General features: G+C 40.9%; 1 protein-coding gene and 1 long non-coding RNA gene across 4 annotated transcripts in view; one reads left to right on the forward strand and one right to left on the reverse strand.

The window, feature by feature from the left end:
* Positions 1 to 2,039, forward strand: part of POLR1D (RNA polymerase I and III subunit D) — a 31,319-nt gene extending 29,280 nt beyond the window's left edge. Inside the window, exons 3-4 of the mRNA XM_038377087.2 lie at positions 631 to 923; positions 1,350 to 2,039. Coding sequence (XP_038233015.1) covers positions 631 to 923; positions 1,350 to 1,354 — 298 coding nt within the window. The 3' untranslated portion in view covers positions 1,355 to 2,039. The remainder of the gene's footprint in view (positions 1 to 630; positions 924 to 1,349) is intronic.
* The window catches only part of LOC122457911, a 69,252-nt gene that overhangs the window by 777 nt on the left and 42,552 nt on the right, over positions 1 to 25,923 (reverse strand). For 2 of the 3 annotated variants that reach the window (XR_006277636.1, XR_006277638.1), the window contains 2 exons: positions 12,823 to 12,935; positions 9,699 to 11,495 (listed from right to left, as the gene is read on the reverse strand). This is a non-coding gene — a long non-coding RNA (uncharacterized LOC122457911). Of the gene's footprint in view, positions 1 to 9,698; positions 11,496 to 12,822; positions 12,936 to 25,923 lie in introns of those variants that run through there. The other variant, XR_006277637.1, reaches the window with a different exon arrangement.

The following is a 25,923-nucleotide window of genomic DNA, read 5'->3' on the forward strand; positions in this document are numbered from 1 at the left end:
ACTACTAGATGAGTTGCTACATAACAAAGATTAGAAACATAACAGGGGAAAAAAGGGGATTGGTATTTTGAAAAATAAACTTTTCTTTTAAAGACATTTCCCAAATCTAAAGTTAAACACTTTAATAGCCTATCTATTTTATTACTATAACTGCTTGATGTTCCTATGCAAAAATGCCTTTTACTTTCTACATTTCTCAATTCATTAAATAAAATACACTGAATATGTAAAACATGATCTTGGAGCCCTTTCCCCTCAGACTTTGGAATATATTATTATTCAAAAATCAGATAATTTAAGCAGTGACAAATTTCTAATATGAACTATGCAAGTCCACATATGTAGAATGTAACGTAAGCTTCAGTCTCCACATCTTTTTTTCTCTAACTGTATTTCCTCCCTATTAAAGTAACGCAGGCCATTCTGCTTCCAGCCTTAAGACTAAGATAAAAGGGAAATGGGAACATCCTGAATGTCTTTTTCTGTACTCACAGTTTACACTAGGTGGCATGCAAGGAAAGCCAAAACCACAAACTTGAATCTCTCTAAAAATTGTGGGGAATTCTCATGTGGAACTTCTATATTTATGTTAAGATGTTATTTTATGATTACTTTGAAATGTCTTTACAGGATGAAGTGCCCTCTTGCAGGTACAAATAAAAGATTTCTTATTAATACTATTAAGAACACGTTACCCTCCCAAAAAGAGCAAGTCCAAGAACATGAACAGGAGGAGGAGGAGGACAGTAAACCACCTGAGCCAAGTGAGAGCAGGAAAGAAGAAAAACCAAAGAAACATAGAACTTATCCCTACACACCCAGCTTCAGGCCAGAAGAAGAGTCAGCTATTCTCCTCCTAGGTACCGGCACAGGAGCCGGCACACAAAGGATAAGTACGAAAAGTGACCAAGCAAACAGAGAAGGTGATGAATACATGCTGTTATAAGCCAAGAATGTAATTAAACCTTGGACTGTGGGGATGTTGTTAGTCTTTTAAAAAGAAGATCTTCAATACAGATCTCTTAGCTTTTGTGAGAAATAACCTTGGAGTGGTTTTATAGGACTTTATTTGGGGCTCCTTAAGAGAAAATAAAGTACAACATTAATTTGTTGATTAGTTTAGAACTGCGTACTTCTCCCTTTTTCTCCCCCTCCCTAATTAAACTTAGGGACTTGCTCTCAGTGGGTGTTGCAAGTTAATATATTTCATTGTTCAGTATGACTCTTTAGTCAGTTTACTTTTTTGGAATTTAATGTAAGGAAATGCGTATTTACATGCAAAATTAATGGTAACTTTAATGCTAAACTCAGTTAAAAAAACTTCATTTGTGTTGATGTTAATTTTGCAGGATAGATCAGATCTGAAGAAAGGAAGACTTGAGCACTCCTAGCCCACATGTACACTTTCTGTAGCTTGTAAGAGGTCAATATCTATCTACTGAAAGAACTGCTGACTTCTATAGATAATTTCTTTAGTGTTAAGAATAAATTTAAAATGGGCAATGTTAGCTTTAATACCTAGGAGGAATTATCTGTAATATGGAATATGTAATATGATTCATCTGTTCTCATATGTTCTACAAACTGATCAGAAGTGATGACAAATATTAGCAGTAATAAACTATAGATGCAATACTTCTGTCCGTATTTAGACTTCCTCTTCAGAGGAAGTAGTGTGAAAAACATAGAGACAGTGCTTTGAAAACAACCTCTGCAACTAACATTACCATGTCTCTATCCAGGCCTGTGAATTTTACAATTAGATATAATACTAGAGTCACAGAGCAAGGATTTAAAAAATTGTTTTTTAACCACTGATGTAATAACTTTCAATGCCTGTATGACAGTTTTGTAGTGGTAAAATTCATAAATGTAATTGCACATAAATATACTCTGTATGTCTCATTCTCTGTGTTCTGATTACTTGTTTTGTGAAGCATTTGGGATTTAAATATCCTCAGACATAACTATTTGAATGAGCATATGGCTTAGTTTTTGTTTCAAATGAGTTGAGAATAAATCTGAAACCTGTTAACTGAGGATGCATCATGTATCATCTGTAAACTTGGGGAAAGTGAACATTTTAAAATTGCTTGATTCTAACTTTAGAATAAAACCTAAACGTGATAGCTTAAAAATACTCTTGCATAGAGGACTCAGTCTTTTTAAAAGGCTTCCTTAAAGGGACATTGCAGATTTCATGGGCCACAATATATAATTAACTTTCAACAATAATCATTTTTCATTAAATTTAAAATAACATAAAAAATTATACTGTAAATACAAGTCATGAATATTACCATATGAATTCTACTAAGTATATCTGCCACTGCTTTAAATAAATACAGAAATATATTAAATTAGGACTGTGTCATACCAAAGAGGAAATATAGAAGTGAAAAATAAGAGTTTTAATGCCTACATTTTTTTTTCCCCACTTCAGAATTTCAAAATTCAGTGTTTCCCTCCATGGAGAGAGGGAATGGCTCTGAGCTGCTGCCAGAGACCAGGTCGTGTGGGCCCCCTCCCCTAGGGGTGAGCATGGACCCCGACCCTCCAGGGAAGTGGTCTTGAGCACACCCCTCACAGGTTTCTGAAAAATAAAATGGGGAGAAAAACCCTTCCTATTTCTTCCCACAGTGAGGCTCACTGTTCTGCTGTGGGGGCAGTGAAGATGGGAAGAGAACTCCTGAGCAATAGTAGCAAAGGATCTTGGCTTTGGTAGCTAGACTCAGGGAAAGGGAGTGGGAAGGGTTGTTTGAGGGGGAAATTGGGAGGGATTGTAAATTAGTAGTTCTGGGCTTCTGACAATAGATTATCAGTGTTTTCTCTCATCTTTTTTTAGATTATAAGCTCTGCAAGGAAAGAACTGTTTGTTTGTACAGTGCCTAAAACAGTGGGGCCCCACCCTGGGCACGCCTCCTAGGTGTGACCAAATGTCCCTCTTTCCTAGGAGGCAGTGCTTCTGATCTGATGAGGTACTCTTCCAGATGGGATTCCTTTTGCGTGTGCTCGTTGTGACTCTGGCAGACTAGGTGCCAGATCATGCCAAGGCCTCTAGGCCTCACTGAACACTGACAAATGCGTAGCTGGAAACAAGTCTGGCTCATCTCCATATTAGCATTGTTAAAATAGATGTTAAGTTTATAAGTAGGACCCTACAAAATTCACGACTGTGAAAAAAGCATCATGGACTGTGAAATCTGGCTAGAGTAGGGAGTCGCAGTATTCTCATCCTTACTTCTGCACTGCCTTCAGAGCTGGGTGGCCAGAGAGCGGTGGCTGCTGGGTGGGCGCCCAGCTCTGAAGGCAGCACCACCGCCAGCAGAAGTGAAGGTGGCCTGGTATGGAAAGGGGGGGTCATGACTTTTGAGGGTGGGGCAGAGCTGGCCTTATGGTCCTTTTTGGGTTGGGACCACATGGTTACAACACTGAAATTTTAGATTTAAATATCTGAAACTGAAATTTAAGATTTTTAAAATCCTATGATCGTGAAATTTACTAAATGGACAGTGAATTTGATGGGGCCCTATTTATAAGAATGTGTTTAGTGTTTAGGCTTGATGAAATGCTTGTAGGATGCTCCATGTATTGATCTCATTTATAACATCTATATCCCATGATATAAAATTATGGTGAGTGTTTGCATTGTAAACCTCCGTAACTGTGCAACTCCCCAAATAGGAAGAAGCATTTATTAATGTAAAGTACTGGTCTTGTACCCAAGAAGGCCTATTGAAACCAAATGAGGCACTGTGAAACATCAAAGGACGAAGACTTTGTTGATTGCCTCCCCACACCCACGAAGAGGAGACAGGCACAAACGCTTGTCCCATGAGTTTGAGCTCTGGGGGAATGGAATAAAAATCCCTGACCAGAAGGAAGTGTATCACTATGCTGCTTGGAATTTGGAGTGGGCAATATTTCTAAGCATAAGCAAAGGATCCCCAAGCTACTTGGCTTGGATTAGCTCTAGAGGACATAGAAAGCTTGCACATCACAGCAGTTTTTGTTAACTTTTGAAACCAAACACTGTAGCTCATTTGTGTGTGCATGTTTACCTGCTTCAACCTTGTAAATAGCTCTTATTTTTTCTTAGTTAATAAATCTTTAGTTTATTATAGGATTGGCTATACATGTTACCTTTGGTGTGAGTTTTAAGGTACAATTGACCTAGGGTAAGTGATTGGGACTGGGAGTAACCTGAATATTATTGTGATTTTTGGTGTAAGGGACCATCTGTCACAAAGGCAAGTTTGCCTGGGTAGCAAGAGACCAGAGTACCCAAGGGGACTGTCTGTGACTCCATGCTTAGGCTGCTATAGTGCTTGAGTGGTTCATGTTTGTTACTTAGTTGGTGAAATCTAAGTATAGAACTCACAATCAGTTTAGGATTTGTGCCCTGCTTCTTGACAGTCTGCCCTGAGACTGGCATTCACTCACACTTGTGAGCTACTCAAGACAGCTTGACATGCATGTCTCTACCTTTTCTGTTCCCCCCCCCCTTCTTTTTATCTCTGTCTGTCTAGGTTCTCATAATAATATCCATCTGAGCACATCCCAAGAGAACCAAATTCACAAGAAATATGCTAGTGGTCTAATGTTGCTCCCTACTTCCCCTATAGTTGTTGGGGCTATGCAGCTTTAAAGAAAATTTAAAAAAAAAAAAAACCCTATTGATTTTTCTTTATCTTCTGCCTCTTTCTCCTCCTGTTCCTTGCTGAGTTTAGTTGCAGCTGTGAGAAAGGTTCATTGAACAAAGTGAGTTTTATACTTTATTCTGAAGGCCGTGAGTTTTGTGGTCACTTCCCTTCTCTGGTAATGAGTTCCAAAGCCTTGTTTCTCATGACCTGCAGCTTCTGAGTTCCCAAGGAACAAAGCTGTTGGATAGTTTTCTGTAATGTCATGGGCCAATTCCATAGAGGGACTTGATAAAATTAACAAACCTTGACTTTTACCCATTATTCTGTGAGTAACCAGTTAGTACTAAACAGAACATTGGCTGCTGCCTTCTGAACTACTCGAAGATTTCATGATTTGGGGTGCTTGTCCCTAATAGGGTGAGTTGTAATAGTCCAGCTGTGTGGTCCTGAAGGCATGGATCTCTGTAGCTAGATCTGTGTTCCCTAGGCTAGGAGTTCCCAGACAGTGGGCTGTGACATAGTCCCAGGCGGTCTGCCATGGATGGAGTTAGTGAGGATGCATGGGGGGGTGCCCTCCCTCAAACTGTATACATTGGCAGAGTGGCAGCCAGCGGTGGCTCAGGGTCAGAGGAGCTCAATGCCCGTGGTGGGCAGCAGAAAGTGAAGCAGAGCCACCAGGCGGTGAGCAGAGGAGGAGAAGAAGGGGCTGACTCCAAGAGGTGGTGGTTTCCAGGGCAGCTGGAGGGTTTGCTGCTATAAGCAGAGCTGCCGGGCACCTCTTGTTTGGGCCACCTGCCCTGTCGTGGGGCCTCAGAGCTTGGCTAGGAGGGGTGACAGGACCTGGCCTTGGCTTCCATCCTTGGGAGGGGGAGAGCCCTGCAGAGAGGCGCTGACTGAGGGGCTTGAGCTGTCCCAAGCCTGCACCTGCCACCATGCTAGGGAACAACACTGCCCCCCACCTTGACAATGAGGCTACAGGTACCCCTTCTAGCACCCCAAATACCCTTCTCAGTACACCCACACCCCTCCAGTACTCCCCAGCTGTATCCCCTCTCCCCTCAGCAGTGTCCTCTATTTGGGAACTTGAATTTGGTAACCCTATGGCCATTCTCACTTTGCTGCATCTTGTGTTCTGGGGCTATTAGGCCCCCTGGAGTATCAGCCTCGCAGACCCCCCAGGGATCAGGCTTGGCCTTGCCCCTCTATTTCTGCCTGGAATTTACAATGCCGTGATCAGGACCATCAAGGTAACAGCTGGGCCCAGCCTGAGCGCCTGCCTCTGCCCAGCGTTGGCGGCCCTCAAGCCCTTTTCTAATTCCCACGGAGTGGGTGTCTGTGAGGCAGCCAGAGTGTTGGGTGGGTGACAGGCAGGGTTGCCAGGTGACCAGTTCAAGACCCTCAGTGGGCTGCTGAGGTGGAAGGTGGCGGTGGGGGTTGGCTGTGGCACCTGCCAGGCCCCTCTGCTGTCTTGCTGGCTGTGGTCCCTGCTGTGACAAGACGGCTGCACATGCCCACAGGGACCCTCTCCCTGACAGATGTGTGTTAATAGTAGGGCACAATGCCTATTGAAGCTGTACAGGTGGGCCTCAGGGAAAAAAGTTTGGGAACCCCTGCCCAATGTTGCCCTCCCACCAACATTTTGTCACATTTTGCCCTCTTCTACCCCACCCTTCTTTTCTTCCTCCTTCCTCAAATCCTTCTAATCTAGACATAAGATGTTAGGCATCTGAAGCCAGTAGTATTACTGTACCCTGTTGGGACAACACACCAGCCTGTTTTGAGGAGAAGGTAAAACTGACCAGATCAAGGATATGTACATAGGATGCAGTGATAGGGCCTAAAATAATCCCTCCAACAATTCTTCAGCAAAGGTGAAAAAGGAAGGGGAGAAAGTATTATTTTGGGTCTCTTCAAGCAGCAACTATACTGAGTGGTGCTGTGCTTCCAATTTACTAAGTCTCCCACGGGAGGGATACTTTTGGCTGGCAGGCACTTCAGAGAAACTCCCCTCATGGGACCATGCAACTGTTTCCTGGTAGCAGAACAAGCAGACTACTCATTTCTGTGCCTCTGCTTCTCCATACGCAATGATCTCTGTGCTGGTGGGAGCCATAATGTGGTAGTACACTGTTGCACTTCTCCTTGGAGGATATCGAAGCACTTTACAAATGCTAATTTTGCTTCATAGACTCTGTGAGCTCACTAGGGAAGAGAGAGAATTATTTCAGCTGCCCATGAAAGACAGCTTCCTCTTGGTTGGAAAGTGGTAGCTTGTTAACAGTTTACATGGTAACACTATAACATTCTGAAACAGCAAGGGCAAATCAGGTGAAGAGAACAATAATGATCATAGTTTTCTGTATTCCCTGTCTTAAAAGCATTATTCTCTCATGTTATAGGGACATGTTTCAGTCCCACCAGTGAATGTTGCCATCTCTTAGGTGGATTCCTTGACCATTATATTTGCAGTGTAGATAAACCCTTAAATGCCAAAGTAGTGGTAGGAAGAGGTATATTTAAAAAAAAACAAAAACTTTGAATTGTGACTATATTCTTTGTAATAGGTTTGTTGGGCAAATAGTACAGGCAGCTAGCTTTCCTCCCTGTTTCAGCAGTACTACAGGGAATGACGACTACTCTATCTTTTTGCTGCTGAACAACCAAAATGGGGCGAGGAGAAATCTACCATCCCTGTTATGCTGTATTTATCTAATTTTAGTGGAATAAAATTAGTTGGTCAGGGAAGAGAGGAAGGATGGGTTTTGAGAGATTCCTCCTGGGTTCAATTCCTGGCTCTGCCACAGATTTCCTCTGTGACTTTGGGTAAACCTATTACTCTTTCTGTGCCTCAATTCCCCATCTGTAAAGTGTGGATGATGATGATGCTTTCCTACCTCAGAAAGGTGGTTGTGAGGACATATTAATGCTTGTGAGGTGCCTCAGATGCTGTGATGATGGGGAACATATAAGTATCATCCCAGAGAAAGAGATGTAGCTGGCACTAACTGGCTTTCTGAGGTTGCCAGCAAGGGTGTCAAGGGCTGAATGGGGCTGGAGACTGAACTGCCATCTTATTGCTGTTCCTGCCTGAATAGTGTTTAGGGACATTGCTGGGACAGTTTGGGGAAACATACATTGCACTGGCCTTGCTCTTTCTCCTAGAATAAATAAAGGACTTAATTTTACTTTACTATCAGTCTAGCAACTTTTTACTCAGTAAATTTGCAATGACTATTTCAAAAAGGGAGGTTTCTCTACACTGCAATTTAGTATCAATTTTAACAAAGCATACTGCAGTGTACTAGAGAAGCACCTGGCTGATCTGTAAGACAATAGAGAAATGAGAGCAGGAAGGACCAAAACAATGTTGTACCCTTTTTAAAATAAAATAAACAAACAGTTTACCATTAAGAAGTTGTTTCACAATTTGTGTAGGTTTTTCTTTGTTAAAAAAAATCAAGAATTTAAATGAAATAATGTCACGGTAGTAATAACTTGAAGTATTTACTGTTAACTTGATAGCCATTGGCTATTAACTCTACCTCCTTTGGTTTCATAGTTTGCTACTGAGGGCTTTGTTCAGCACAGGATACCGTTATTACTATAACTACAAGAATTTTCAAGTGATTCAAATATTTAAAAAAAAATTAAGATGGGGAAAAAATCCCTAAACAGTAAATTTATGTCAAGGTAATATATTCAACATAGAAAACAAATATACATGTAATTAAAATATGCAACAGTTGATTTTATGGTACACTTTTATATGCTTTGCCATCCATATTTTGTTTTAGGAAGGATTTAAAATCCACAACAGGAATATTACAATGTTCAATTCTTCTTAACTTCATTGTACAGTTTTTTCTCCTTTGTAACATCAATTTGAGTTATTTACAATGCACCATAAAAGCCATGAATGTCCATGAAAAGGCTGACAGATTTGATGTATGGCAGACTTAAGTTTAAAAACAGATTTTTTTCTAGCTGCGAAGTAAATTGTGATTCTACACAGAGCAGCTTGTTGAGGTGCAGTTATAATAGAGTTGCACAGTGATTATGAAACAACCACTGAAAACTAGTTAACAAAGGAGATGTAAATGTTTTTAAATCAATGGAATAATGTAGCAGGAGGGGGTTGCTTTTTTCTGCACAAACAGAACTGTTTTTTTATTTGTCTGCAAGTTGATTAGTGAGAAGCACATTTCCTCTTCTGCCCTATCAGAATGCCCATTAATAACAATTTTTCAGCTAATGAAACTGTACAAACACAAAAATAGGCTTTCTTTGGGTAAGTAGTAGCAAAACACATTTTAATTGCATTCAGAGAAGAATATTATTCAATTTGCTAATATAGGGCCTGATCCACCAATCGTTTACTCATGTCAGTGGTCTGTGCTCATGTTGTTATCCAGTAATTGCTCATGAATGAAGATTTGCACAATCAAGACCACACTGTCTTTGCATAAAACTACCTGTGTTTGCATTAACATGGGCTATTCCATTGGCAGTTGTTTAGAACAGAGATTCTCAAACCGGGGGATGGGGGGGGAGCACAGTATATATTCTGGAGTAGCGTGAGAAGCTTTAGGAAAGTGGTGGCTGCTGGCCACCACTTACTTCTGAATTGCTGGCAGCAGCACTATCTTCAGAGCTGGGTGTCTGGCCAGCAGCCGTCACTCTGCCTTCAGATCTAGGCAGTGGTATATGTACTCGTGTGGCGGGGGGGGGCCATAATCAAATAAGTTTGAGAACCGCTGGTTTAGAACCGTTTTTGTTGCTTTATTTACTATTGATTGTCAACATAAAAGGGGACATAGCTTTCGTGGATGAACTCACAAATCACTGAAACATTTTCAGAGTAAAAAAATACATTATTTTTTTCTTTAATTTTCTAGACAAATAATAAAGTGTCTATAATATTTAAAGTTTATCAGACAGTCAAAACTAAAAAATACCCCTATTTTATGTTAAAAATATTCAACAAGCTATAATTTAGCTACTCATATGAAGTGTTACCACTGTTATATATTCATTTCTTGTCTGTCCGTTTAAATGATACAGAAAAACTGAGGTATGGCCTTCTCCATTTTAGCATCAAAAGCCATTTTTAATAACCTATGCTCCAATCTTGCAATTTACAACACATGAGTGAGTGGGTGGGCTGCTGTGGAAGCCCCTAGACTTCAACCTGCACCATATGCAGTAGCAACCAGACCTTTTAGTAAAAGAAAAATTAGGAAAAATGTTCCACGCTCCATAGAAAGATGCCCAACTTTGTATATCTTTCAGGATTTTTTAATTGTATTTGTTTGTTTTAAATGTAATGCACTCTCCAACAAAGACAATGCAAGTTAAAACAATTATAACCCTAGGTGTAGCTGGTCACCTTGTAGATTAACAAAATTTTGGGGAGTGAATTTCAGATGTGAGGAACCCTGATGAAACTAACCTATTGCTAGCACCTTTTCACCCCAGTTTGCCTTTTGCAGCACCTTCTCTTTCTGGGAAACCTCCTGTTGTTTGCCATAGGGGAGTCACAGCCCAGCAGCTTTGAACAGGTCCATCACAGTGGGACTATAGCTTGGGAATGTTCACTCTTCTCAGGGAAGTTTGTGTGTTTCATGTAACACATGCTGGGTAGTGATATAAGAAATCTCCATGTTTCTAAAACTAAACTGGCTATTTAAGAAAGCTACTTAAAGAGGTGCTACAACGGTAGCAGGCATTCTAGCCATGGACAAACAGACTGACTTCCTGTGCCTCCTCCAACCTCTTCCCTCCAGCAACCTGTGCTCCTCCCTCCAAATTCCATGAAGATTGCTACAATGGGGACTTGTAAGGGGAGCATGAATGTAGGATCTATCTGTGACAGGTTCCCCCTGGGAACCACCTGTAGCTGGGGTACCACTGAGCCCTCTGACTCACTAGCCTGGGCTCCCTCTCACACTGTTCTGGGTGACAAGCTGAAGATTGCTCCCAGTCCTACAATCCCACCAGCATTCACACAGGCAGGGACACACCCAGCTGCAGTTACATGCAGGCTCTGATCAGCCACGGCATGCACCAACAATAGAGAGGTTACAGCCAAGATACTCCCAGCTTTCCAGCCTAGAACCCCAGAAGCGTACCACCCTGCCCTGGTCAAAAGGCCAACCAGTATGAATTTATTACTCAGTTTTCCCCTCCCTCAATGTGGAGTGAACAATGCACACTGGCCTTGTTAACTGAGCTGAGATTTTCCCCAGACTCTTCACTTAAAGGCACACTGTTTTAGATAAAAAATATAAAACAAGTTTATTAACTACAGAAAGATAGATTTTAAGTGATTATACATGATAGCAGACAGATCAAAGCAGATTACCTAGCAAATAAACAAAAATGCAAACTAAGTCTAACATACTAGAAACTAGATGGATAGGATTTGAATTAGCAATTTCTCACCCTGACTGATGATACAAGCAGTCCACCAAGTTTCCATACACAGGCTAGAAATCCCTTTAGCCTGGGACCAGCACTTCCCCCAGTTCAGTCTTTGTTCCTCAGGTGTTTCCAGGAGTCTCTTATGTGGGGAGTGAGGCCAAGAGATGATATCACAACCCATCTTTTATAGCTTTTCCATATGGTTGGAACCTTTTGTTCCAAACTCAGTTCCCAGTCTAGTTTGTGGAAAAATACAGGCACCAAAATGGAGTTCAGTGTCATGGTCTGGTCACATGATCAGCTGAGTCATAGCAGCCATTACTTATAGGCTGGCTGAAATGTTCACAGGAAGGCTAAGCTCTTCCACGGTCCACTGTATTTGTTGATGAGCCATCAGCACAGTCTGGCTTCTTCATTGTTGTACCTGAAAGGCTAGTTGTGGGTGTTACCCAGAGTGAGCGCATTTGAAATACAGATACATAATATTCATAACTTCAGATACAAAAATGATACATGGATACAAATAGGATACTCATATTCTGCAAATCATAACTTTTCCATAGATACCTCACAAGACATATCTTGTCCAAGATGCAACATAATTATGTCATAATCATATCATTATGAAGAATATTGGGTGCAGTGTCTCACTAACTACAGATTGGAAAACCTGCATCTCCCCCATCCCAGTTAAGAGCACATATCTCACATCTTATTTTCCATATGCAGTCCAGAAACAACATTTTTGCCCTGAAGAAGAAAGTGCAGTAAAGTGCATCGAACCTCTTTCTCTGGACTTGAAATCCCACTATATCTTGCCTATTTACCTTCTATGTCAATTAGATATCCCACCTTCCAGATACAGAATCAGGGCCAGTTTTTCATTTAGCCTAAAGCTCCTTTACATGCCTTTACAATGTAAGGGGGACAAAGTTAGAATAAATTACATTTAAACCAACTATAAGGCCTCTTTACATTGCCAGACTGGTGTTAAAGAGACCTTAGTATAAATGAAAATTTGGTCTTCTATATGCAAACCCTGGAATAATATGTTTCAGAGTAGCAGCCGTGTTAGTCTGTATTCGCAAAAAGAAAAGGATTACTTGTGGCACCTTAGAGACTAACAAATTTATTAGAGCATAAGCATGAAGTGAGCTGTAGCTCACGAAAGCTTATGCTCTAATAAATTTGTTAGTCTCTAAGGTGCCACAAGTAATCCTTTTCTTTCCGGAATAATATATTCATCTGTCCAATCTAACATATTGCTAAGGAGGAGAGAAAAGAATCCATGTGTGCAGAATGTTTTACATTTTCATTAATAGTTTCAGAAATTTCTGAATTTATAGCTGTTACACAGGTAGTGGGTAAGTAGTAGGGGCAGTATTAAGGTTGTTTTAGGAATGTGTAATGTGATATTTTTCAATGAAAATAAAAAGGAAATGAGTGTAAACAGAGAGAAATGTTTTTTTCCCATAGTTCATGCTGCTTTCCTGTGTTCAGAGAATGCATACAGAGAAGAATTGATCAGGAAGTAGAGAAAGAGGAAGAATATTGAAATAGAAAAAGTGAAGTCACAGGAATAAAAAACAGCATAAGGAAAAATGGAGAGAGAGGAACAGGAAGACATAAAAAGAGCTACAGAGGAGAAATAGATGCATTTTAAAATTGATTTTTTACAAATGTGGTGGGAACATATTTTGGATGGTCTCTATTAGCATTCTTACCCCCCCCCCAACCTATACCCACTCCCCATTTCTACCTCTCTTTTCTTCTTCCTCTCTCCATCTTTCTTTGGAGATGAATTGGATAATCCATTTCAAAAGATGCCAGTCAGGGCCAAAGAGTTTGGTCAACTCTAGGAATTCTAGAAGCCTTGGAAAGAAAGAGATATGCTAGATAATAACCAACTCCTAAGTTAGAGCAACTGATATTTTTATTTTCTTTTACAGGTTAGTCAAAACTAAACACAACAAAGCAAAAAATGTATTCAGAAAAGGTAATAAAATGACATTGAAAATATGTCATTGTATAATTGATGCTGCAGCCTCATTTTGAATATTGCATTCAAATGTGGTAATTTTATCTTAAAAAAACATTAAGAGCGGTAGTAGTAATAGAAAAAGGTTGAGAGAATGGCAAGGAAAATAGCTAAAACTGTCAAATTGGGTGCCTAAAGATAAGCACTCCATATTTAGGACTTATGTAAAAGTGTCTCTCCTTCAACCTGGTTCACTGCAGGAATTTCATGATATTGTTCTCTCTCTCCATTTCTAATGCCCCCCACAACACTGCTTATTAGTCAGAGACTATTTCAATTTCTAGATACAAGAGGAGGGATTGAAGAGCAGCTGGTGCTTCATTCAAATCTCAGAAAACGTTCTGTTGGAAACAATTTTGCTTGTGTGTATTATTTTCTGTCCTTTTCCTTCAATCTTGACTTACTAAGAATTGTTGTGGACAGGCCCAGTTCCTCTCCTTGAGGGAGTCCAGAGGGTAGTGTTGGGTGAGTGCTTAGCTACCTGATGGACACTCTTGCACTGAACACCTCAAAGTTGTCATTTGATGTCCCTTCTAGTAAATCAGGGGTTCTCAACCTGGGGGTTGGGACCCCTCAGGGGGTCGTGAGCTGTCAGCCTCCACTCCAACCCCCGCTTTTGCCTCAGCTTTATAATGATGTAAATATATACAAAAGTGTTTTAATTTATAAGAGGGGGTTGCACTCAGAGGCTTGCTATGTGAAAGGGGTCACCAGCAGAAAGTTTGAGAACCACTGTAGTGTAAACACTATGAGGCTCTTAAGAGGGTTGTGCATGCTGTGTACATGAGTCACACCTAACTGTATGGGCCAGTCCTCAGCTGGACCAAATCAGTGTAGCTACACAGATTTGCAGTACAACTTGGCTGCTTTACACCAGCTGAGGATCTGGCCCTGTCTCCATCTGAAGTAATAACCTGTGGCTAGGGGAGGAACTCAGAAATAATGGCAGAAATTTCCCAAGCTCCTTAATTGATGGCATGCACCCACCATTTCCCCTCAGGATCATAATGGGCAGGAGGGTGGGGGGGGCATCATGTCACAACGTCAGCTGCTCTTGACTGGCCAGAGCATTTTTTCTCATCTCTCCTTGGCTGGAAGTGTGCCAGCTTTTCTTTCAGATGTAGACTTCACTACATCCCTACCTTTGTCACCTTGAGACAAGGCTACTGCAATATACTGTACATGGAAAATTAAAATAATATGGAACTGTTGCAGAATGAAGCTCCCTCCTTGTTAAGTAATGCTTCATGCATGTGTAACCCACCCACCTCCTGGGTGTGGTGTTCTGTCCCATCTAGTGGCACTGAGACCACTTAGAGAGAGAGAGTTAAAAAGTCTGCTCTACAGCCTTAGCTAAGAGACAGTTGGTTTTTAACTCATGTGGTAGAGGGCTCATACACTAAGCTCCAGAGGTCTGAGGTTCGATCCTGCCCACTGACGACCAGGTTCTGTTAGCGTTACTCCATGCAACATGTTACATTGGTGTATTCTGCATTGGCTTCCCATGATTTTTGGGTTGAATATGAGGGTTGTTTGGATCTAAAAAGACCTTAACGCAATTTGGGGCCCCAGCAGCCTGAAAGACTTGCTTTTTTCTGTGGGACATCACAGCGGTTGCCATCAGCAGAGGTCATCCTTGCGCCATCTCTGCTTCATTTAAAAGAGAATGGGTGCTGGTGTGACTTTCACAGCTCTGAAACTCACTTCCCAGTGTTGGCTTGTCTGAACTCTGATTTTGCTGGCCACACTGAAAGGAGCATGTATGTTGGGGTAGAGGTGGGAAGGATTAGGGTGGTTGGTTTAGGGTATTAGCATGTATGGTGTCATGATCACAGAGTGTGGGCCTTGTGCTCCTCGTTGGCAGTCTCTTGTGAATGCACCTTTTGTAAAGGGGCCACTCATTGCACAAGAAAGACGCTTACTTGCAGTCCTGCAGGCTGGGAAGCTGCTGCTATATTCAACTACCTAATAGAGGGGGCAGGAACCCTCTACCTAAACAGGAAGTAAGGGAAGGGTGGAGGATGGCTCCAATCCATAGTATTCTGAGTAACACAGTTAACCCTTTGAAAACCACTTTACTACATCCTTCCTGTCTTAATTTACAACCTGATGTGCTCTTTTAAATCACATGGGACTCTTCTCTCTCTGGTGGGTTTGCTCCTCTCCTCGGCAGCTGGCACCACCCTCAAGGTGGAAAACACTTTTCCCAGTCTCCTGGTTGGGACATTCTGTGGATACCCCTGTCTTGGGCATTCCTGGCAAAACTGTGTCATCTCCTGACCTCAGCTGTCCAAATGGGCATCACCCAAGGGCAGAGGCTGTTTGCTTTCAAGTCACTCCACAAGCAGACATGATCCTGATGTTGAATTATGACTCAGCCATCACTTTAATATTTTAAAAGACAAGGGTCCCTAACCCTTCTTTAAAAATGGCTACGTCAGCAGCCAGGACTTCCTGGAGTGCTGGTATTTTGCTAGGGTCTAATTTAAAATTTTCCTCCCAATTCAGTTTTAATTTTTGCAACCAATCTCTACCTAACAAATTTTGTCTTTGTCCCTGGATCACTAGGTCTGCTAACTTTTTCTGTGGCTTTTATATTTTACAGGGACAAGCACAAAATCTACCACCTGGATGGATTCTCCAGTGTAGGTATGCAGTGTCTCTCCTGCATTCACAGGTTGGCTCAGTCCTGCTTTGCAGTGTTTGTGTGTATGTTCTTTGACCACGGTAGCTGAAGCCTCTGTATCTACTTCCATTTGTACTGACATTGTTTAACTCTAGCGTTACGTTGTCAGATCCCTGTAGACACTACATTGTGATTACCTCCTCCTCAGGCTCTTCCTCCCCACCAAGGTAAAAAGGCCTCTCATTTCTTCCTTTTCCTCTGGTCTTTTGGGGTCTACCTTCCTGGGCTTGAGATCGTGTTGATAGTTATCTTTGCATGTTCTGCCTAAGTGTCTAATCTTGAGGCATTTTATGGCATTGGGACAGTTTAAATTTAACAATCTGATGCAAAATGAGCTCTTCCACAACAGAAACACCCTCAGGTGCCAGAGCCCCTTCCAGCTGCTTTTGCATTTTGTTTCTTGAATCTGTTTGATTGTTCCTGTATTCTACATGCAAAACCTGTAAGTTTTCCACTGTTGCTTCCATTGCTGTAGCAAATTCGACGGCTTTGGGCCAGATTAAGTTCCCCTCCCAGCACTTCTCTTTGAATTCTCTCATTATTAATACCACAAATAAATATGTCCCACAACATATCCTCTAGGGCATTTCCAAATGAGCACTGTGCTGTTAGGTTTTAGTTCTGCCACATCCACAGCTACAGTTTCACCCATACTCCTCATCTACTAGGAAATTTACAGTGTTATACAATAATGCTTGGCTTTTGTGTGTAGTGCTCTGTTAAGCTCTGTCAGGGTTCCCTCCCCACTTGAACTCTGGGGTACAGATGTGGGGACCCACATGAAAGTCCCCTAAGCTTATTTCTACCAGCTAAGGTTAAAAACTTCCCCACGGAAAAAATCCTTCCTTGTCCTTGAATGATTACTGCTGCCACCACCAAGTGAATTAGACAAAGATTCAGGAAAAGGACCACTTGGAGTTCCTGTTTCCACAAAATATCCCCCCAAGCCCCTTCACCCCCTTTCCTGGGGAGGCTTGAGAATAATCTACCAACCAGATAGGTAAACAAGGTGAGCACAGACAAGACCCTTGTGTTTTTAGGACACTAAAAACCAATCAGATTCTTAAAAAATAGAACTTTATTATAAAGGGGGGAAAAGTAAAAGAAATACCTCTGTAAAATCAGGATAGAAGGTAATTTTACAGGGTAATAAGATTTAAAATATAGAGGATTCCCCTCTAGGCAAAACTTCAAAGTTATAAAAAAGGGATAAACCTCCCTCTTAGCACAGGGAAAATTCACAAGCTAAAACAAAAGATAATCTAATGCATTTCCATCCTATTACTTACAATTTGTAATCTTAGATGCTTAGTTCAGGTATGTCTTTAAGAGATGTATTTTCCCTGACCTGGTTCCTCACTGACCCAGAGAGAACACAAAGAAACACAAAACAAAAACCTTCCCCCACAGATTTGAAAGTATCTTGCCCCCTTACTGGTCCTTTTGGTCAGGTGCCAACCAGGTTATCTGAGCTTCTTAACCCTTTATGGGTAAAGGAGGGATTTCATGCTACCCTTACCTGTATGTTTATGACAAGCTCTTTTGAAGGTCTTCTAAACTTTTATCTTCTGATTTCTGAGGTTGTAACAAATTCCTCAAGAAAAGTAGGTTCTACTGCCACAATCACAGAGAAAGACTGATTTCTTTTTATCAGTACCTGTAATCTGATTTGCCAGAAAATAGTGACCCAATCTTTCTATCATAGAATCTTAGAAATGTAGGGCTGGAAGGGGTCTTGAGATGTCATCAGTCCAGGACCCTGTACTGAGGCAGGTCCAATTGCCTGTGCTGCCAATCCACCTCTTCTGCATTAAATCTGCTAAATTTCCTATTAATTGCCATTCTTATATTTTCCTCATTGCCAGTTTTGTAAAGGGTCTGCTCATGCACAAGAAACACACACAGATTACATTACTGCAGGCAGGGAATGTGCAGATATAGATTCAACTAAGTAACAAACAGAGTGGGTAAAACACCTACTAACTGAAGGTCAGACTCAGGCTGGAGCTGGGCTCTGGAATCCTCAGCTCCTTGTGAGGTCCCAGAGCCTGGCTTCAGCCCTAACCAAATAGCTACATTGAAATTAAATAGCCCTGTATCCTGAGTCCCTTGAACTTGAGTCAGCTGACCCAAGTCAGCTTTGGGTGTTTACTGCAGTGTAGATAGACCCAACATGAGCTTGGGCAAGTCACGTAACCTTCTGTGGCTCAGTTTTCCAGATGTAAAATGTAAATAAAATAAAATAATAATACTCCTGTATTTCCTTTCTCCTACCTTTATCTGTCATGCCTATTTGGGTTTTAAAGCTCTTCAGGGAAGGGACTGTATTTGTACAGCACACAGGACAACATGGGTTCAATCTTGGTTGAGCCTTGTATAGCTACTTTAATGTAAATATAATAAATAATGTTGCTTAATTAATTTTCTATTGCCAACTTAAGTATTATAATTTTATTTGCAAGGAGTTTTTAGGGGCCATAATAGAAGAATGTGCCACTTCGATAAGATCAGGGTGAGTTAGGGTTTTTTGTTTTAAGCGTATCCCTAGTGATGAGAATTTCAGTTAACCAAATTCGAATATTCTATAGAGTGTGTTAAGCTTGTGATAATGCCTATGTTCTAAGCAGCATATTTCAAACTATGAAATAATGCTTTAAAATAAATATTCGGCAGTATATGCTATAGTGTTAAAGATCTACTATAGAGGTACTGGGTAAAATCTAGGTTATTAAAAGTAAAGTATCCTCATCACGTTTTCATTTAGCTATTTTAGCTGTTAATTCATTCACTCGTCCTAAGGATTTACAGTTCACTCAAGGATTTGTATTTAGGAGGGAGCAGGAAGGGGGAATGCTGGTGGAAGCTTAAAAAGTGAATTGTTAGACTATATCTCTATCTCACTGTTCAGTTTGTAAAACAAATTCTTCAGGCAGGTGCTCGAATTCACAGACTCTTTAGGGGGAATTTATCAGCCCCAGTAATATACTGGTTAAGGGAAAAAAAAACTAAAAACATCAGCTGCTTGTAGGGAAAAGCTAAGCATCTAAACTTTACTGCGGGAGAGGTGCAGCTGTCAAAGCAATAAGGGTAATGAGTCGTAGACTGAAATGGTTTTTGCAGTAGAACTCTGCTCTCTGATAATAGGGGAGATTGAACTATAGCCCATCCTACTATTCCTTGGTAATGCAGCATTTGGGCTGACTGGGTGGTCTTAAGTCCATTGCTACAGTGGCTACATCGTCGATACCAATCAAGGCCCCGCAGCTGAGACCTGTGTGACCTGCTTCAGCAGCTTTTTCAAACCCCGATTCACTCATTTGTGTGGGATGCTTTTCTGCTACTTTATTTATGGGATTACATAAATAAGCCATTAAAAATGTAAATCTTCAGAACAGTTGAATAATAAAGATTTAAACAATAAGCTCAGGGCGGTACAGTACAGAAACTGCCCTGAACCAGCAGTATTGCACTGTCGTGGCTATGGCAACAATAGAGGGGTAAGGGAGAAAGAAGAAAATAAAACATCTCAGCATTGTAACAATCATTGGCACCAGAGAAAGATTAGGGTGTTTAAAAAAAAAAAGTATTAGAACAATAATGAAGATGTGCCATTATAGCCAACAAAGAAGATCATGCCATCCCTCACATAGTGCAGGTGTCAAAACAATCAAGCTTGCCAAAGAATTGAATTTAAGTGAAATTTATCCCACCTCGCCACAAAGCGCTTAACCCTTCGGAATCTAGAGCAGGCTTCAGTGATGGCATGGCTAGTACAGATTTTTTTTTCTTCTCTCACTTTGGTGCTTGTATCTAAATAACTGTGTTGTCTGAGCTTCTTTCTTAAGCAGTAGCAATAAAGTGGTGCGTTATTTTCTTGTATGGATTATAAATAGGCTGGTGTGTTTTATTTCACTCTTGTTGTATTTGTAGCATATAAAGTATCTTTAAAACAATGAAGGATTTTACTGAAGTTTATTATCACTCCGCTGGAGCCTCACTCCTGTGAAAGATCTTAGTTAGAACTGCTATTTTATATCACGACGGATTTGAACGTCATCAGGACTGGGTAGTGTAGCTTACCTTATATTACCTTTATAAACTAACTGGACAGAATAAGAGCTGAAATTCCACTGAAATCCTGACTACATATTCCAAAAGCTTGAGTGATTTTAGCATTGCCCCTCCAACAGCCATGCACGTGTCTTGTATTTTCCCCCCAAGTACTTGGCAACAACCTCACCTCCCCCCTTACGGTAACATGACTCAGGTATTTCTCCAGGATAAATTTGGAATAGATACAATATAGGTTACTTCACTAACTATTTCAAAGACCACTACGCACTCTTGTATATCTGGACTTTAATATTTAGAACCCCTCTTTTATGAGGGAAAATGTGTTTCCCTTGAGATCAGAATTCACTTGCTGTATCAAAGTTGCGGCTTAGTTCCTACAAACCAGTGAACCATGATGAATTCATGTAAAGAACCACCGATACCATCGCACCTGAACCGTGCCTATGGGTTTAACCTTAATAAATATAGATATGTTCAAACACAAGACTTTGCAAGGTCTAGGGCCTGCAACTACCTTCATATTGGTTCTCAAATGAAAAAATTATTGTGAAGCACTTTTAAAAACAACTAGAGAAGTCTGCATTGCTTTTGATACAGCATGATGATGAAAGGAAGTCTCCCACACAGCCAGTTTTCATGCTTTATTGTGTTGACTCAACTTTAAAATATATTTTTTGTTCAGAGCTCCAGGGGTGGGTTGTCTTCTTGCTTAAACCAGTGTAACTCCATTGACTTCAATGTAAATCAGAGGTGAATCAGGTTGAAAGTGTCTTTTAGCTTCATTACAGTTCAATGTCTAGGATCAATTCTTGGTATAGCCAGTTTTTATAGTAAAATAACAGTGTCACAGTGTCTACACTACAGAAATACTGTAAAGGTCAGTGCATAATAAAATTATTAGTCGCCATTGTCAGGCTATTTGATGAATTACAGCCAGTAAGTTATGCTGCTTAGGTCACCTGCTGAGGCACACTTGAAAAATCCCACCTGACACCTATCTGCATCATTAGGGGCCTGAATACCTTTGAAAATCTGGCCCCAAGGACCTAACCCTGGGTACATTTAATTAAATACAATAATAAACAAATGGAAAAGTGTTTTCCTTTCCACTGCAGTCCCTACTTCTCCTTCTCCCCCTTTAATCAAATTTAGTTCTTATGGATGGTACTGCACTGACATCTCTAGAGCTCCCTTTTTATCCCCAAACAAATATCAAATGAGCAGTACCTTGGTGATCTTACCTACCATGTGTGCCATGCAGCCACAGGTGGGTGAATATCACAAGGCAGTATTGATTAATGTTTTCATAATTAAAAACAATTGATCACTTGGATGCTATTTCAACCCCTTTGATTTGCTTTCTGCAACCATTCATACATAATTTTTCTTCATGGTGAATGATTGTAGAAAGGGAGAGGGCTACAAATACTTATAACAATATATATCTACTTGGATAATCCCACTGGGAATGCTGGCTGTCTCCAAAGGGTTTGGGAGTCATCTAATCAGGGAGCAGAAACAATATGTGATATAGCTGACCAGTCACACAGCATGAAAGGACAATTCAAAATAGTGAATACTCAAATGCTTTTTAAGTTGTAAAACTCTTCTGAGCAGGGACTATATCTGCCTATTTTATTTTTTATTTCCCCTAGCGTAGCAGTCTCCCCACTCTCTGAGCGCTACCGGACTATATGCGTGTGTGTAAACTAACAACAAACAATGGGAAGTAATTTGCTTGCCATCCATAGGCTGCAACATGTTCATGGAAAACATTCATCAAATCATTTTGAACAAACACATCCCTAAACATCAAAGCCTGATCACAGAGAATTCATGAACAATACTGATCTGGAGGAACCAAGAATATCCACAGGGATAAGAATAGATCATTTCCCTGCTCGTTTAGGGCCACCACCTGCAGTAGTTAAAGGTAGACCAGAATTCGCAGTATCTCCCACTCAAAGCATGAGGACAACTACAATTGCTACTGTAAAATCAAATCCTGCAGCATGATGAATGTGGAATTTTAATACAGTTGGTTGCTGGGTCGGGGGGGACTCACCAAGAAAGGTACGATCTTCCCAGAGCTGATTGTAAAGTGTAAGCATCTTCAGGGTACTTTAATGTGGAAGTTCTGCCCTTAGATGTGCATGTGATAATTTCTGTTAATGAGATCCTCGTGAATTCATCCTAGAGCAGAATTTGGCCCTTACTGTGCATGATTAATTTATTATTATTATTATTATTATTATTCATATTGCAGTTACACCGAGCAGCCCTAGGCATGGAGCAGGATTCCACTGTGCTCGGTGCTGTACAAACACAGAACAAAAAGATGGTCCCTGCCCCAAAGAGCTTGCACTAAGCACACACTATGAACAGGTCTTATTTAAGTGCAAGCTTTTTGAATGTTTTAATGTGTAAGAGGTTACTAAGTGCTCATGATGCTGCCAGACACTCTTGCATCTGAAGCATTTTCCCATACCACATTTGTATGTTATATTCATTTTGCTGATTTCAGCTTTGCTCATGTCAGTCTTTGCATGAGGTGATAGCAGGGGGCACAAGGCTGTTGCACTCCAGCACAAATGGACGTGGGGTCTACATGTGAGCACCAGGTGTGATTAAGCGCTAGGCATGGTGTTCCTTACTGAGTGGCAGCACCTCTTGAGTCCTGTGTTTACCTGCTCCTGTACTGAGAAGTGCACAGAGTAAAGGGGCAGAGTTTGGGAGGAGACTGAGCAAGCTGGAGGAAATAGGGCCATAACAATGATCTTCACCAGATTAGTGCTCTGTATAGTTATACGGGCCTGCCCTCATACTAGGTATAAGTAACTTAGTGACTGTAACAGGGCGGAACTGGGCTCCCCTGCAGTTCCTGTGTTGTTCATTGAATTTTACTTTGAATTACAATCTACACTCTATATCCATGCTATAGAAGGTCAAGCCATGAGACAGTAAGATCCTTAGGGCAGGGACCATATCTTTGGGCTTGTCTACACATGAAACACTACAGGGGTGCAATGTTTCAAGTGTAGACACTACCTACTCTGACAGGAGAGGTTTTTCCATCATTGCAGGTAATCCACCTCCTAGAGAGGTGGTAGCTAGGTTGATTGAAGAATTCTTCTGTTAACCTAGCACTGTCTATATGGGGATGTAGGTTGCCTTACCTATGTTGCTCAGAGGTGTGGGTTTTTCACGCCCCTCAGAAATGTAGCTGGGTTGATCTAATTTTCTAGTGTACTCCATCCCTTAGTGTGCCTTTAGTAAAGCACTGTGTGCACTTACTGAGGGCTACAAAAATTATAACAGAAGGAGCTACTATCTCAGGAAAGGAGACTACAAATATACAATTGTTCAGCTAGTTGCACATGTGATAGCCACCAAAATAGCTGAAATCATGAAATTTATGATTTTTAAAATCCTATGACCGTGAAATTGACCATACTGGACCGTGAATATGGTAGGGCCCTAATAAGAGCATGTGGGAGAAAGTGTCAGACTCCCATGAGCATCCATTCCCTTTCTATTCACTGATTTTCCATCAGAAGCACCCTCTCTTCTGGAAGGGATACCACAGGGCTGAGTTCTGGCCTCTTCATCCTCTTAGTTCTGCAGAAGTTGCTCCGGTTCCTCCCACTGCAACTTGCTGCTTCAATCATCTAAATCTAGCATTCCAGCGGAAAATGACCTGTTCCAGTGACTTGGCTCCATCCAATCATTTCAGGGTATAATTCTGAAGCCACTGACAAGTTTTCTATTAATTTCAGTGAGAGAAGGATCAGGGCCATTGTCTTTTCGGGAAACAGGACTTTTCTATTCACATCTCAGGGGAAGTACCTTGTGCTTTACATATGGGATGTGTCCCTTTCAGCCAGTGCATTATGGCAGAGTTTGAGCACCTTCCTGGAGTTTTAAATGGCATTTAAAATCTTTAGGAAAAAGAAAGACCGTCTAAATGTAAGTGTGGTGTGGGAGGAAAGGGATCTTGATAGTCTTACTCTTTTTACCCTATGTGCCATGAAGGAGCCATGCTGCCAGAGCAGCCACATAGAATCTTAGGACTACCATGCACGTCCTAAATTCTGCTCAGACCTCAGGGCAGGTGCGAATTTAGGAGGCTCTCTGTCTGTTCTGCAAGGGACAGGTAAAGGGGAACAAAACTCACTCCCTTTGATGGAAAACAGATGAAGAAAGTCAGTTGAAACTCACAGGGCCTGATTCACCATTGCTCTGTATTTTATGTCATTGTGGATGCCAGTATGAAGTGGGGAAAAAAAAAAAAAAGCCAGATTACAATGGTAACATTTGGCCTCATGTTGCATCAGTGTAAATGACAGCACAAGATGTAGGGCAGAAGAGAGCTAGGCCCCCAGTTTCCTACACCCCTATATGCAGTAAAAACAATGCAGGAGAAAATAAGGCCCTGTTCAAAAACAGTGCAAATGAGTCCCAAATTGAGGGGAAAAGAAAGAAGTAATATAGTAGCCTCATACTTTATTTATTTATTATAAATAAATTTATTATACATTATTTATTTATTCATATACTTTATAAATTGCAGTAATGCAATGAGCCTACAGGTTTCAAGCCTGTAAGACAACAGTTTAGTTAACCTGATCAAGGCTTAAGGCCCCAAAAGCTTTAGCGTAAACAGTTAACCAAGAGGAACCCTAGATCATAAGATAGAATGCTAAAGTGACTAAACTGCAAGATACCAGTTTACACCAGCTTGAGACATTTTAAGTAAGGAACAGATGTCCGACCACAAGAATGTCACCATAAGTAATTTACATATATAATAGGCTTGAGGTAAAAGGCCTCAGAACCTATGGGAGAAGGGCACCCTAACATTAGTGGGGTGTGGAAGTTCAAATAACGAAAAGGGGCCAAAATCCCTCCTGAATATGTGTAATGCCGACAGATCCTGGTCAGCGGCAGGCAGGATCCAACCTGGGAACCTCTGGAGCTTAGTGCATGAGCCTCTACAGCATGAACTAAAAGCCGACTGGCTCTTAGCTAAGGCTGTACAGCAGATTCATTTTCTCTCTCTCACTAAGTGGTCTTGGTGCCACTAGATGCGACAAAACCCCACACTTAGGAGGTGTGTGGGTTACATATGCATCAGGCATAGTGGTATCAGCATAATACATTATAAAAGCTGTATCCTAGCATGTGTTCTTGGGAGATCCCAGGATGATGACCACTGGTGGTGATGATGGCTAACATGTCATGTTTTTCTGGGGACTAGAACCTACCAATCTCAGAGTTGAATTGGGAATTCTTAAGTAATGAATATAATGAATATACAATCAATAGATCAGGTCACAGACTAGTTTAGCTTCAAATAGCTTCTTAATAGAAATGTACAATATACTGAATAGAGGCATCAACCTCTTTGCTATTGCTGATCAATCATTTTCACTACTGAGCTGATGTGAGATGTCACCATTTACCAACATGAGTGTGGTACATTAAGAAACAAATGTCCATTTTCAACCATTAGCTGGCAAGGCTTAAAGTCACCGCAGCAGAAATGGTATTTTCTCTGTGTGGCTATTTCTATTGGGCTCTCTTCTTTCCCTGGTCACCTCATAGGAACGGTTATAAAAATTAAGCAGCAATACGAGTTCTCCAAACCTGTTGCCACCCAATTAGGTTAAAAATATATAAAACTAATACATTCAGCTACACCATTTTCCTTTCTTTTTTATTAAAAAAAAGTTATAATTGGAGACCCCAAATAAAGCTGTATTTTCTCCATCATAAAACTGTGAATATACTTATATGAACAATGCTGAATATCACCCACATGCTTAAAAAAAGAATAATCAAACAACCAAAAATAACCACTGTGAATTCAAACTGAAAATGAATGGAGTCTGCCTCATTCATAAATGTCATATGAGACTTTGGTTAAAAAGGCAAGCCTGTCATCCCAGGGACAGCAGCTGTTGTTATGTTGAACAAAATGGATACAAATGGGTATTATTTTAAAGTGAAATGCTTAATTTCAGGCCTAACAAGCACACTGTCCTCTCTTTAACCCTGTGTCA

This window comes from Dermochelys coriacea, chromosome 1 (genome assembly GCF_009764565.3).
Source record: "Dermochelys coriacea isolate rDerCor1 chromosome 1, rDerCor1.pri.v4, whole genome shotgun sequence".
NCBI lineage: Eukaryota > Metazoa > Chordata > Testudines > Dermochelyidae > Dermochelys > Dermochelys coriacea.